This window comes from Malaclemys terrapin, chromosome 11, assembly GCF_027887155.1.
Source record: "Malaclemys terrapin pileata isolate rMalTer1 chromosome 11, rMalTer1.hap1, whole genome shotgun sequence".
Lineage (NCBI taxonomy): Eukaryota > Metazoa > Chordata > Testudines > Emydidae > Malaclemys > Malaclemys terrapin.
The window spans coordinates 22,980,329-22,992,156 of record NC_071515.1 but is presented as its reverse complement, the minus strand read 5'-3'; the positions used below and the strand labels follow the sequence as shown (position 1 = coordinate 22,992,156).

The following is an 11,828-nucleotide window of genomic DNA, read 5'->3' as shown; positions in this document are numbered from 1 at the left end:
CATTATAGCTCCATCCACCAGGAAGCAACAGGCTTGTCTGTCAGGAATGGAGTCCACTTGACAGATGCTATTTCTATTCATATCGTCACACAATACATCTCAACTAGTGGAGGGTTCTTGAAGTGCTCCCAACTGATCCCATATTTATGACAATATTACCAGGGCCTTCCTCTCCAATCCCATAGCTGTAGAATAAAAACCTCACCCTGCTTTATCAAGTACTGTACAACTGGCTGCTGTCAGCAGTGATGCAGTTTGGTGCAATAGCAACAGCTGTGGAGATAGGGCTCCTTCTATAATAAAACTATGCAAGTTGGCAGGTCTTTTTCTTCAAGCTACAGCATGAATCTAAACTTAAAAAAAAAAAACTGGCATCAACTTTGCCTGTAGTTTTTGCTTTCCTGTGGCTGTCTGTGATGTGATGTCTCCACAAGGGGAAGTTGGGTGGATACTCTGTGTCTGCTCCCAGGCTGTTACTCATAGGACTGAGTTATAGAAGCATTAAGAGGAAGATCTTTCAGAACAAGGGCAGTAACCATGCCAAGAGCAATCAGCTCACTTGGACCTTTTCAGAGGTGATGGTGTCTTTACTGAGCTTTTACTGTCTGAGCTGGGATTAAGGAAGATGCATTTAGTAGTCCCTGCATGCCTCCTCTGAACCCAGCCCAGAGATCCAAGTGAGCTAATATTGAAATACTTCACTGTAAAAGACTGCTCAAGGTTAAGTTCTAAGCCTTATTTTGTGAGAGAGCATATTTTTAAATGAAGACAGCCAGAGATGTTTATTTGACTGTGCTCAAGCATCAGAATATCTGCATGAGTTTCTCCAGCCATTATTTCTGCCTTGTTTACTGAGTGTTGGTGTAGGACACAGTGCTCCTCTTGAAGTATCCAGAAATCACGAGGCCCCAGTCCACAAGTATTTTATACATTGATTATGAGATCACTGGTTCCTCAACATGTAAAAGAAATTGCTGATTATAGCCACCTGAGCACTCCCTTCCCTCTCACTCCACACCCCACATAAAGGAAACTGAACTAACCTCCACCCTGACTTTCTAGGGAACCTGAATTGTACAGGTTTGACAGACAGCATTTGTGAATGTTCAATACTCAGGTCTAATACAGCTCTCAGCTGAGCTGGAGCACAGCTGGGAGCCCCAGATTTCACATCCATTTTAGGTTCTAACAAATCCCATTTCTTGGGCTTGTGCTGATTCAATCTGTCTGCAAATAATTCCAAATCAGGGAAATTAAAACAAACAAACAAAAATCTACAGGTGCCACTTTAGCTTGTACCCTACTCAAACTAAAAATTAATGAATATAAGCAAAATACATACCCACACAGCCCAGAAAAGCCATCCAGGGCATTCTCCCTCCTTTCCCTTCTTTTCTCTGCTGAGGAGAACCACAGGAACACACCTGCTGTCCCTGACTGGGTCCTGCTAAGAGCACAGCTGCTTCTCATCACCCCATAATTAGAGGAAAGGGAGGTAGCTAGTCAAGTTAACCCTGGCTGGTTACTTGCCTTTTACTATAGCTGTGCGAGTCCCACAGATCAACAGTCTTCACTACTCTAGAGAATAACCCATTTGGGTTGGAACATTCTTTTCAATAGCCACCCCGAAGAAGACACCAGAATCTAAAACAGAATTTAAATTGCCAATGCTCTAAGTCTTATTCAGGAATATTTATTTTCTGAAATAGTTCTTTGAAAGTAAACTACCCCCGGAAACAAAATGATTGTTTTAAATAACACAAACTTGGGTGTGTGTGTTTGTGTGTGTGTGTGTGTGTGTGTGTGTGTGTGTGTGTGTATATATATATATTTTAAATTGACCCCTTATTGTTGTACAGATGAGACCCACAGCTGCATCAAGCAGACTATACTGCATGTGGATTAGTAGAAATGGGATCTATTAAAACAATGGGCTATGAAATAAGTATTCATCCACAAACAATGAGCACTACTGTTTTTATTAAAGTCTTCTCAAAGTGTCTTCAGGTACAGTATCCATATCTGTACTTCTCCCTACTTTCAGAGGAGTTTGGTTGACTTGTTGACTGTTTATTCATAGTTAGTGCTATAGGCTTTTTCTTGGATGCGTAAAACCATTCTCCGGGCATAAAAATCCCTATATTCCTCAGGCAGTTCCTCCAGTGTTTTCAAAGCCCTGTCCAAAATCTGCACAGCTCTGGAAGCAGCTGTAGGATCTTTATTTCCGTAAGTGTCTGTTTTATCATAGCACTCAGAAGGAAGATGCTTCCAAAAGACATTCACTCCCACTCCAAATTCTTCAGAAATTACATTATGGAACCATAAAGCTGTAGGAAGAAAAAAAAGTCTAAAAAGATAAACTGCCATTTAAAACTTGATTTCATTTACAACAAAGATGTTTGAACCATCTCAATCTGAATGTAACTGACATAAGAAATAATCACTGACATTCACTTAAGTTTAGGTACCGCTGACTCACTACATCATATGCTACAGCATATCAAACAGTGAGTTCCTGATCCTGAAGATATTTATAAGCATGCTTAACTTTATGCATGAGTATTCCTACTGAAGTCAATGTAAAGGTAAGCAAGTGGGTAAGTATTTGCTGGATCAGGGTCAACAGACTTAATTCTTTGTCCCGTATTCATGTCATTTATCCCATTACCTTGAATTGGAATACTTGCATAAGTAAAGAGTGCAGGATTAAGCCCTAAATCTTTAAGGGCCCCACTCCTGCAAACACTTACGCACATGAGTAACTTCACTCATTGCATACACATTTGCAAAATTAGAACCTTATCTTGCATGGATTCTCAACATGCCAGTTTAGATTACCAATATCAGTCAGTATCAGCCTTGCAAATTTCTTCTCATCTACACCAACTTTTTTGGGTCCAGCAAATAGTAAGGTTTTTCATTTGAATCATCATGGCAAAGGGCAAGTAAGCAAGGAGACACTTTTGCCTGGACTGCTATGTATTTGTAGTTTTATGTATCATGTGCCGGTTTTAACTTGAAAGCTACAGCATTGCATTAGTTCTCCCATTTCAATTTTGGAATATTGTTTTTGTTACTTGTTTTATATTTAGTGAATTGAACATATCAGTTTTTTTGGCCTGCATCATTCACCTCCTTGACTCAATCTTCCGCTTTTGTTCTTGAAGCATGCCTGTTTCTGCTACAGTTTTTCTGGGACACGGTTATATTTGAAACCTACCATTTTAAAACAAAGTTTGATTTTAAGCTATTTATAACAATGTAAATCAGTAATTCCATTTAAGACAGTGCAGTAACACTGATGTGAGATCAGAATCAAACCAAACAATCCTATTTTCTGAAATTCAGGACTGTAGTGAGGGGGTGTAGCCTCCCTCCGAGACTGACAGGGAGGGACTATACTACTACCCCTGGTGGGCGGAGCCGAACCAGCCACACCATGCCATGCCACACCCTCGTCTCCCACCCCACTGGATGCAGGGGTCAGAATAGGAAGTTTAAAAGGCAGGACTACAGTTCACTTGTGCAAGAGCCGGGTAAGGGAGCAGATGTTTCTTGCCCGCTGCCAAGGACAGCTGACTGACCAGTACCTGGAGGAGTAACAGGACTGCCACTAGCCGTGTACCCTTGGGAAATGGAGAAACCCCAGGAGACAGAGGTATACTCAGAAGGGGTAATAGGAAGTAACCCAGGGACACCAGACATTAGTCCAGTGGTGTTGCCAGAGTCTAGGTCAGTGTTTCGGTGGGATCCCTGCTCACCCAGTGGTGGAATTCTCCAGTTCCTACTCACAGAGCCCTTAGCCTGCTTGGTACTCTGCCCTGCCCAGAGCCCTTTGACTACTACGTTCCCCTGCTGAGCATTGCACTTATAGGCACAACATAGTGAGCTCTCCCCGAGACTGATGGAGAGGGACGGCTATGGACTACTACACAGACCCTTTTCAGTCACACAAAATGGTGCCATTTAAAGTCTTCTTTTTTCTGTGACATTTATCTTCAGTGTTTTTAATTATCAGTCTCATTTTACAGTATCTGCCAAACTAATGAAGAGGCAAATATTTTTTTAAATGCTGCATAATGCATTGATATAGACAAAGATCCAATAACATAAAATAAGTATCAGTTTTAAAGATCAATAATGCTTTAGCATATCTGATTCAAAATTGAAAACACTTGCTGACAAAAGTCAGCGAGGAAGATCTACACTACCTAGATCCAAGAGAAAACGTGTGCAAACGTCTGTAGAATCTGGAACATTACAGCTAACTGTACGAAGTCAGTTCTCTCTGCAAAGTAATCTGCTATCTTCCTTTAGTTCTGTTCAAAATTTGGATATATTTTCTCAAAGTAATTCCTACATCACTGAGTGATGCTGCATAGTAAGAACCAAAGTGATGAATACTAAACTAAACCAGCAGATTTTGCATAAAATCTACATCACAATCCACACAAATATTAAAAGAAAGGAGGAATAGGAAACACCTTCCAATAAGTGAAATATCTTCCACTAATCTATGGAATATAAAGTCTGGGTTTGTTTTAAAAAAAAAAACTGCATAGCAATGAACACACCAGTGGCCAGCTGAAAGCTGAATGACAAGTTTGTTCCTGGTGTATATACATTGTCTTCTCATATAACTATCCCCATTTTCCTTAATAAGAACAGCTGTACTGGGTCAGATCAATGGCCCTTCTGTCTTCTGACACCAGCCAATGCCCAGTGCTTCAGAGGGAATGAACAGAACAGGGCAATTATCAAGTGATCCATCATCCATTCCCAGTTTCTGGCAGTCAGAAGTTTAGGGACATCCACAGCATGGGATTGTGTCCCTGGCCATCTTGGCTAATAGCCACTGATGGACTTCTCCTATATGAATTTATCTAATACTTTTGTGAACTCAGTTATACTTTTGGCCTTTGAAACATCCCCTTGCAACAACTTCCACAGGTTGACTGTGTTGTGGGAAAAAGTACTTCCTTTTTTGTTTTAAACCTGTTGCCTATTACTTTCATTGAGAAACCTCTGGTTCTTGTGTTATGTGACGTGGTAAATAACACTTTCCTGTTCACCTTCACACCACTCATGATTTTATAGACCGCTATCATACCCCCCCCACTAGTCCCCTAACCACAATTATATTGTGATACTCAGTTTTCCCACCAAGGATGTGAACCAGTGAAAAGGATCTAGATATTTACATGTTCTCAGGTTCATAGCTGAGAATAATAAATTAATACCAAGTTAATAGGTTGTTTTTGTCTTCATTATGATGTTATCCTGTCTCCATTTTAATATTCCAGGATTAGTCACAAACACTGTTAATATTAGCCTGCTTATTCTGAATAGGAAGATGTTTTACAGCAAATGTTATCAATGTTTGATAATCACCCCGAAGAGTCTGCTAGAACACAAAGGTTCCTACAGTGTTTACAAGATCATGAAAGATAGCTAACAAAAGTTCGCAGTGTAAGAGGACCTATCTCAAGGTTGCTTTAAGTAATATTTGATACCAGAAGTATGACTTAACATCTGTAGATTAGAATTGAGAAAGCTGACTTGAAAACTCAAAATAAACTCTTAAACCCTACCCCACAAAATTATATGGATATAAGATCACTTTACATTCTATTCATGTAGAATTCGTCTCCTACCCTCCACTTGAAGGTTATTAAAAGTCAAAACTTTTGTTCAGATAAGACTTTGCAACTGTATCAATGAGGTCTTTCTAGAAACAGTACTGGAATGCTATACTCTACTTAACACAGCTGAAAGCCAGGGAATTATATTAAAAGGTCCGATTTTTTTTTTTTTCATAAAGTAGTTGAAATTCATGGTTCCACAAATAATATTAATTCTTCCCTGTCCCCATATCCATGACCTAGGTACTGCTTAGAACTGCACAACAATTACAATTAAAACACACACACACACACACACAGATTGTAGGCCCAAGGCCCACTCCTGTAGACACTTACACATATGCTTAACTTTAAGCAGGTGAAGAATTCCAGTAACTTCAATGGGACTACTTGGGTGAGCAAAGGTAAGCATGTGCATCAATGTTTCCAGGATTAGGGTTTAAAATGATCACTTGTAATTAATGGATTACTCTTTGTTCATTGTCTAGAGACTTGAATTGCCCTTTACATTGCTTCCCTCTTAAATACTTCAGTAAGGCTCAGGTTCTGATCCTGCAAATTGCTGATGAGGTTAGGCCAGCAGGAATAATTCAGCCTGCTTCTGATCCCCGGTGCTGTCTCACCTTGCACAGCAAGCAGCTTTGTATTTGCTACTGTTGCAGAAAGTTAGAAGCAGCTTAGAACAGAAAATATTCTGACTTTATTTTCAAAACTGACAATTTGTAATTAAAAAATGTGAGGACTTAACTGTTCCATCCCTAATGGACATTGTCATTTGCCTCTTACTTCTGCAGTGAGAAAACAGTAGAGCTACAGAGGAATGAAGTGCCCATTCCCTGAATCTAAAGAAACCAGGTCAGGGAAGGGACAAATTGATTTTAATAGAGTAAGGCTATTAAAATATATGCACATTGAGTCAAATAAGAGTATAATTTTGGTCAGATGCAAAGTGTCACATATCTAGAATTGCATGGAGAGTTACAAATATGTAATTCACGTGTGGAAATGAGGATTCACAAAATAAAATTATTAAAAATACTGTGGGCCGGAGCGATTTGTCACTTACCTGGAATGAACAACACATCGCCTGCTTCAAGAGAACATTCATAGCGCCTGGCTTTCATAAAAAGGGGATATTTCTCCAGGTCTGGGTTATCCACATTTAGGACCTCTGATTTAGTGCCTAAAGAAGTGTCAACAAAATAATAAACATTCATGAATTCTTTTAACACTGGCCAATGTAAGTTAATACATTAGAGATATAATTATTGGGCCAAATTCAACCCTGGTGGAACTTCATTGACTTGAACTGAGTTCCACCTGGGTTGAATGTGGCACTCTATGTCCACATTTCAAGTACAACTACAATCCTACTGATACCAGAGAGTTTTCACTGACCATAATAGCCATCAAAGCCAAGTTTCACTGAGACAGTAAAAGAACTCTATTAGAACCTAGTTACAGTCCTCTATTCCTATGCAGTTAAGAACCAGAATGCTTTATTAATTCACAGAACAATTTGAGCATGGGCAGCAGGAGTGCAAGTTCCCCTACATTACCCCACCAATGTTCCTCAACACTAACTTGGAGTGATTACTGTTAGAAATGAGAGACTAGATTAGTCAATGTCGCCTCTCTGCTGAGATTTCTAACAGAGTTGCCAATTACGGCAAAGGTTTTCATATATAATGGGACACTTGCCTACTGGAAACTGAACTGAGAACACCAAACTCAATTAAATGTGTATGACAAGAACATACCTGCTAAATACAAATATGGTGCATCTCGAGGATTGTACAGTATAACTCTTTTTTTCCCTGTTATCTGGATTAAGAAGTTATCCATTATCTGAAAATATAACAGTATACTATAAGCATAAATAGCAGATAGATGCTATACAAGAGAAGAATGGGCAAATATATATTCCATATAATCATTCTGTTATATAAAATATGCCCTGAAAACAGACAATATTAAAAGCTTTGAGTGTGTCTGTTTAAAAAAAAAAAAATTGCTACTCCATATCAAATTACCCTGAAAATCTGAATAATATGACATATTTTCACTCTTCATCTTACATTTTTGGCACATGTTAATTATAAATGGAAAAATGCCTCTCCATATTTCTTTTTAATAACTCTTTTACTTGTCTTTTTTTTCTTTCTTTCTTTCAACTATAACTTACAAGATTTGTTAAAAATTCAAAGCAATTATAATTATCTGCCTTGACTATCTAGCAAAGCAAAACATAAAGCAGAATATATTTAGAAGTGCTTTTACCATCTTTCAAACAGCCTTCTTACCTCATTTTGCTGACCGGCCACTAATAAACAGCAATGGGTTTTGCACTAGCTCAACTACACAACATAATATTCCTGTATCTAACCCTGTCTGGTATCACATTATAGGCTCTTACTAGACAAATATATGTGGTATCAACTACAGCAAAAGAGCATGAAAACCCACCATATAGATTAACAAGGAAAGGGTCTCGCAGAGTAGCAAAATAAGCTAATTCTGCAAAGCACTGTGTAGCTTCACCTCCACTGAAGCCAGCAATGTTGAGAGGTTGTTTTTTGATTCTTGGCTGCTATTTAAAACAATGAGTAAAACCCAAAAACCCAGTCTTGCAATTTTTACTCATATGAGGCAAAGGTTTCAGGACTGGGAAATAAACTGAGAACCAAGAATGTGCTTAGAATAGCAGCTATCCTTAAAATATACAATACCTAAAGTCAGTTATTATTTACCTAGTACCCAAAAGTATGCAAGCACCTCTCTAAACGCCAGCAGGTCCCTGCCCCCTGTAGGGCTTGTATCCTAGTGCCCCAATCCTGTAATGAGATCCACACCACATTTCGCCAACAAAGGCGCAAAGATTATTTGCCTACATCATAGTGTGTCCAGAGTTGCAGTCCTGCTGAGCTGATGCGGAAGACACTGGAGAAGAACTGTTCCTTTTCAAAATATTCTGGGATCTGAATATCTTCTGCTAATGAAGGAAACTGCTTTCTGATATCCGCAATATCCTGAATCAAAAGGGATATAGTTCAATGTTCCAGATAAAATCATATATTTGAAGTGAAAGCAGGGAATTAGCTCATGACTGTGTTAAATCATACAGGCTAGGTCCTCAGCTGTGGCCAAGAAGCACTTGGCATTGCTGGGGGTTTGGACACAACGGGGCCTTTTGCACACAATCTTCAGTCATCTGGGTGCTGGTCCTGTCTCCAGTATAAGTTAGGACAGCCTGAGAGCCGCTCTGATATAAGCTATCTGAAACAGTTCTGAGGGGATGCTACTGCAGCCAGGGATCATCAGGACACCCCAGTTATGCTACTGTTCTCCTGATCAATCTCTTTATACCAACAGCTGAGGGATGGGAGGTGAGGCATAGGAATCATAATGGCAGCTGTATGGCATCCAGAAAGCCTCTTATGGAGGCGTGGTCCTTCGATGACCAGCTAAGCTTGGATTTAAGTGCCTAACTTTAAGCACTCATGTTTAAAATTTTTGGCCTAAATTAATTTACAAGACAAAAAGGTTGTGTGTTTGTGTAAAGACAAAAGATCAGAATACAGTCCTTAAAGATTTTAAGCTGCTGCTCTGAAACACATGCCTTGCAGTCCCAAGTTACTCACCTTTCGTGGGTCTTCACCCAGTGATCGCAAGTAGTATTTCTCATCCTTAACACAAACACAAAAGAGAATGATCATTAGCACGCAAGAACAAAGAATTAGAACATACAGAACTTTGACCATCTCATTAGTTTAATGAAGAGCCTCATTAAAATTTGGTAAAACTAAATCCCATTTACAAATTCAGCTATTCTGCTATCCTGCCCTTTCTTCTATTGCTCCCTGCTGGCTACCTGAAGAAATGGAAGAAAGTGAAAATATGCTAATTAAATGAAACAGGCAAATTCAAGGGGGCAGGGAAAGATCTAAGGGTATAAAACACATGTTGCTCCATATGGAGACTTAGATCACAAATTGTCAGCCACTTCAACAGTGCTTTGAGTCTATCCAGTTATAGAGCATATGTAGAAATTAAACCCTTCAGAACACTGACACAGGAAATCACAACAATGTATTTCAGAACATACTGCATGTTACAAATAAATGATGGAAGGAATATTTGAAAAATCATTTGGAGCAGCCTAGCTCCTACTCCTATGTAAACATTGTATAACTAGATTTATTTGGGGGAGGGTGAATTCCTATTAACACACAAACCATTCAATATTTTTGGACATAGTTAAGATATCTACTAATTAATTACTTAATGAGTATATTGTAACATTTCTGTATTTTATATTTGTACCTCTGATAGTTGCTATAGCTTAACTAAACACTTGCGTATTTACTTTTTTTAAAATATCTAACATATATAGTTGCTATTTTAAACATAATACGTTTTCTTAGTCCCTTATCTTGAACCCTTTACTCATATAAAGTAGTCCTTGGCCACACAAGCAAGCCCACTGTAGTCAGTTATACAGTATACATGAGGAATGATTAACTCTTGAGCTCCAATCCAGCAAAGCATGCTTAACTTTAAGGTTAAGTGCTATGCTAAAAAATAATAATTTTTTTTTAAACCAAATCTCAATCAATAACTAATGAAAGAAGATGTGACACTTTAAGGGAATTACCTCAGATATAAAGTACTCGTTATGTTTGACTTCAGCTGCTCTCCGTACAAACACATCAAAGGGCAATGTTCTGAAATATCAATATAAAAATTCATAATGCTAATCAGTGTAACAATGAATTATTTAACTACTGGACACACAATACTTAGTACCAGATCAAATTCATGTCTCTGGCCAGACAGACGATTTAATTTGTTTTAAAAAATCATCATATAGACTAGCAATTGTTTGCAACAGGATGTCAAATAACTGCCAAGATAAAAATCATATTTAAAAATCTTTCATTATTATCCAGATTGTTCCTACACTAGATCCAAATATTTTTGGCTGTAAGTCAGCTTGTAAAAAGATAATTATTTGGGATCAGATTTTCAAGAGTGCTCACTATCCAAAAATGTTATGCTCAAACTCTTGTGCTCAATGGGAGCAGCTGGGTGCCAAGTTCTTTTGAAAATATGGCATCTAATTTAGATGCCTAAACTAAGCTTTATTGCAAATATGATCCCAGTTATAGGTGATGAGCATTTCTGAAAATCTGGGTCATAGTTTGTGCTGACTTTTTTGAATAAATGGGTCTGTGTTTTATATATGCTGCCTCAGGTGAAACCTATGTTTACAATAGTCCCAACCTTCATGTATTTTAAATCAATTCTCCTAAAGTTGCTTCTTTCAATGATTCTACAGGAAAAAGAACTTTAGCTTTTCAGCTGGGAGGACAGCTTCAAGTTAGTTCCTATTAAAAAGAAATCATTGGGGCCCAAATCCTCAAAGGTATTTAAGAGCCTAACTTCCACTGAAATAATGGGAGTTAGGTGGCTAAGTACCTTTGAAGGTCTGGGCCTACGTTCCAAGCCCAGACCTACTGAAGTCAATGGGAGCAGAATCAAGCTCTAGATGACTCAGTTTCACAGAGTGAGGAGGTCCTCCTAAAATGTCAATTCTTTAACAACTTTAGCAGATACTGCAATAAATAATACTTTCTACAGATACATATTTGGTAAGTTTGCTCCTGGTACAGAGTCAATACAAGCATAAAACAGTAAAGGTCTCTTAGATCTAGTCTTCAATAGACCTTTGCCTGAACAGATATTGTAGCATTTGGCCCTGCTTGATACTGGAGCAAAACAATTGCATGTAGTACTGTGACGGGTTCAGTCACAGACACCCCCCCGTGGGACTGTCAGCGGATGTGCTGAAATTACTTCTAAGCCCATTTTCCCTGCCAGCTTGGGACTCCAGAACCCTGCCTTGTTGAGCCAGACATGCTAGTCTGCTGCAACACAGACCCAGGTCTGGTCCACGCCCACAAAGCTGCAGACTTTAACCAAAACCTGCTCAGCAAGTTACTTCTCCAGCACCCAGACACCCAGTTCCCAATAGGATCCAAACCCCAAATAAATCCGTTTTACTCTGTATAAAGCTTATACAGGGTAAACTCATAAATTGTCCACCCTCTATAACACCAATCGAGAGATATGCACAGCTGTTTGCTCCCCCAGGTATTAATCACTTACTCGGGGTTCATTAATAAA

The 11,828-nt window shown here is 38.8% G+C and overlaps 1 protein-coding gene across 2 annotated transcripts in view; it reads right to left on the bottom strand.

Moving 5' to 3' along the window:
- Window positions 1-1,963: 1,963 nt before the first annotated feature.
- TYW5 (tRNA-yW synthesizing protein 5) overlaps window positions 1,964-11,828 on the bottom strand; it is a 16,557-nt gene continuing 6,692 nt past the window's right edge. For both annotated transcript variants that reach the window (XM_054043560.1, XM_054043559.1), the window contains exons 3-8: window positions 10,297-10,366; window positions 9,284-9,328; window positions 8,534-8,671; window positions 7,403-7,490; window positions 6,709-6,825; window positions 1,964-2,327 (exon numbers count right to left, since the gene is read on the bottom strand). In XM_054043560.1, the coding sequence (XP_053899535.1) occupies window positions 2,071-2,327; window positions 6,709-6,825; window positions 7,403-7,490; window positions 8,534-8,671; window positions 9,284-9,328; window positions 10,297-10,366 (715 nt within the window). In that variant the 3' untranslated portion in view covers window positions 1,964-2,070. The remainder of the gene's footprint in view (window positions 2,328-6,708; window positions 6,826-7,402; window positions 7,491-8,533; window positions 8,672-9,283; window positions 9,329-10,296; window positions 10,367-11,828) is intronic.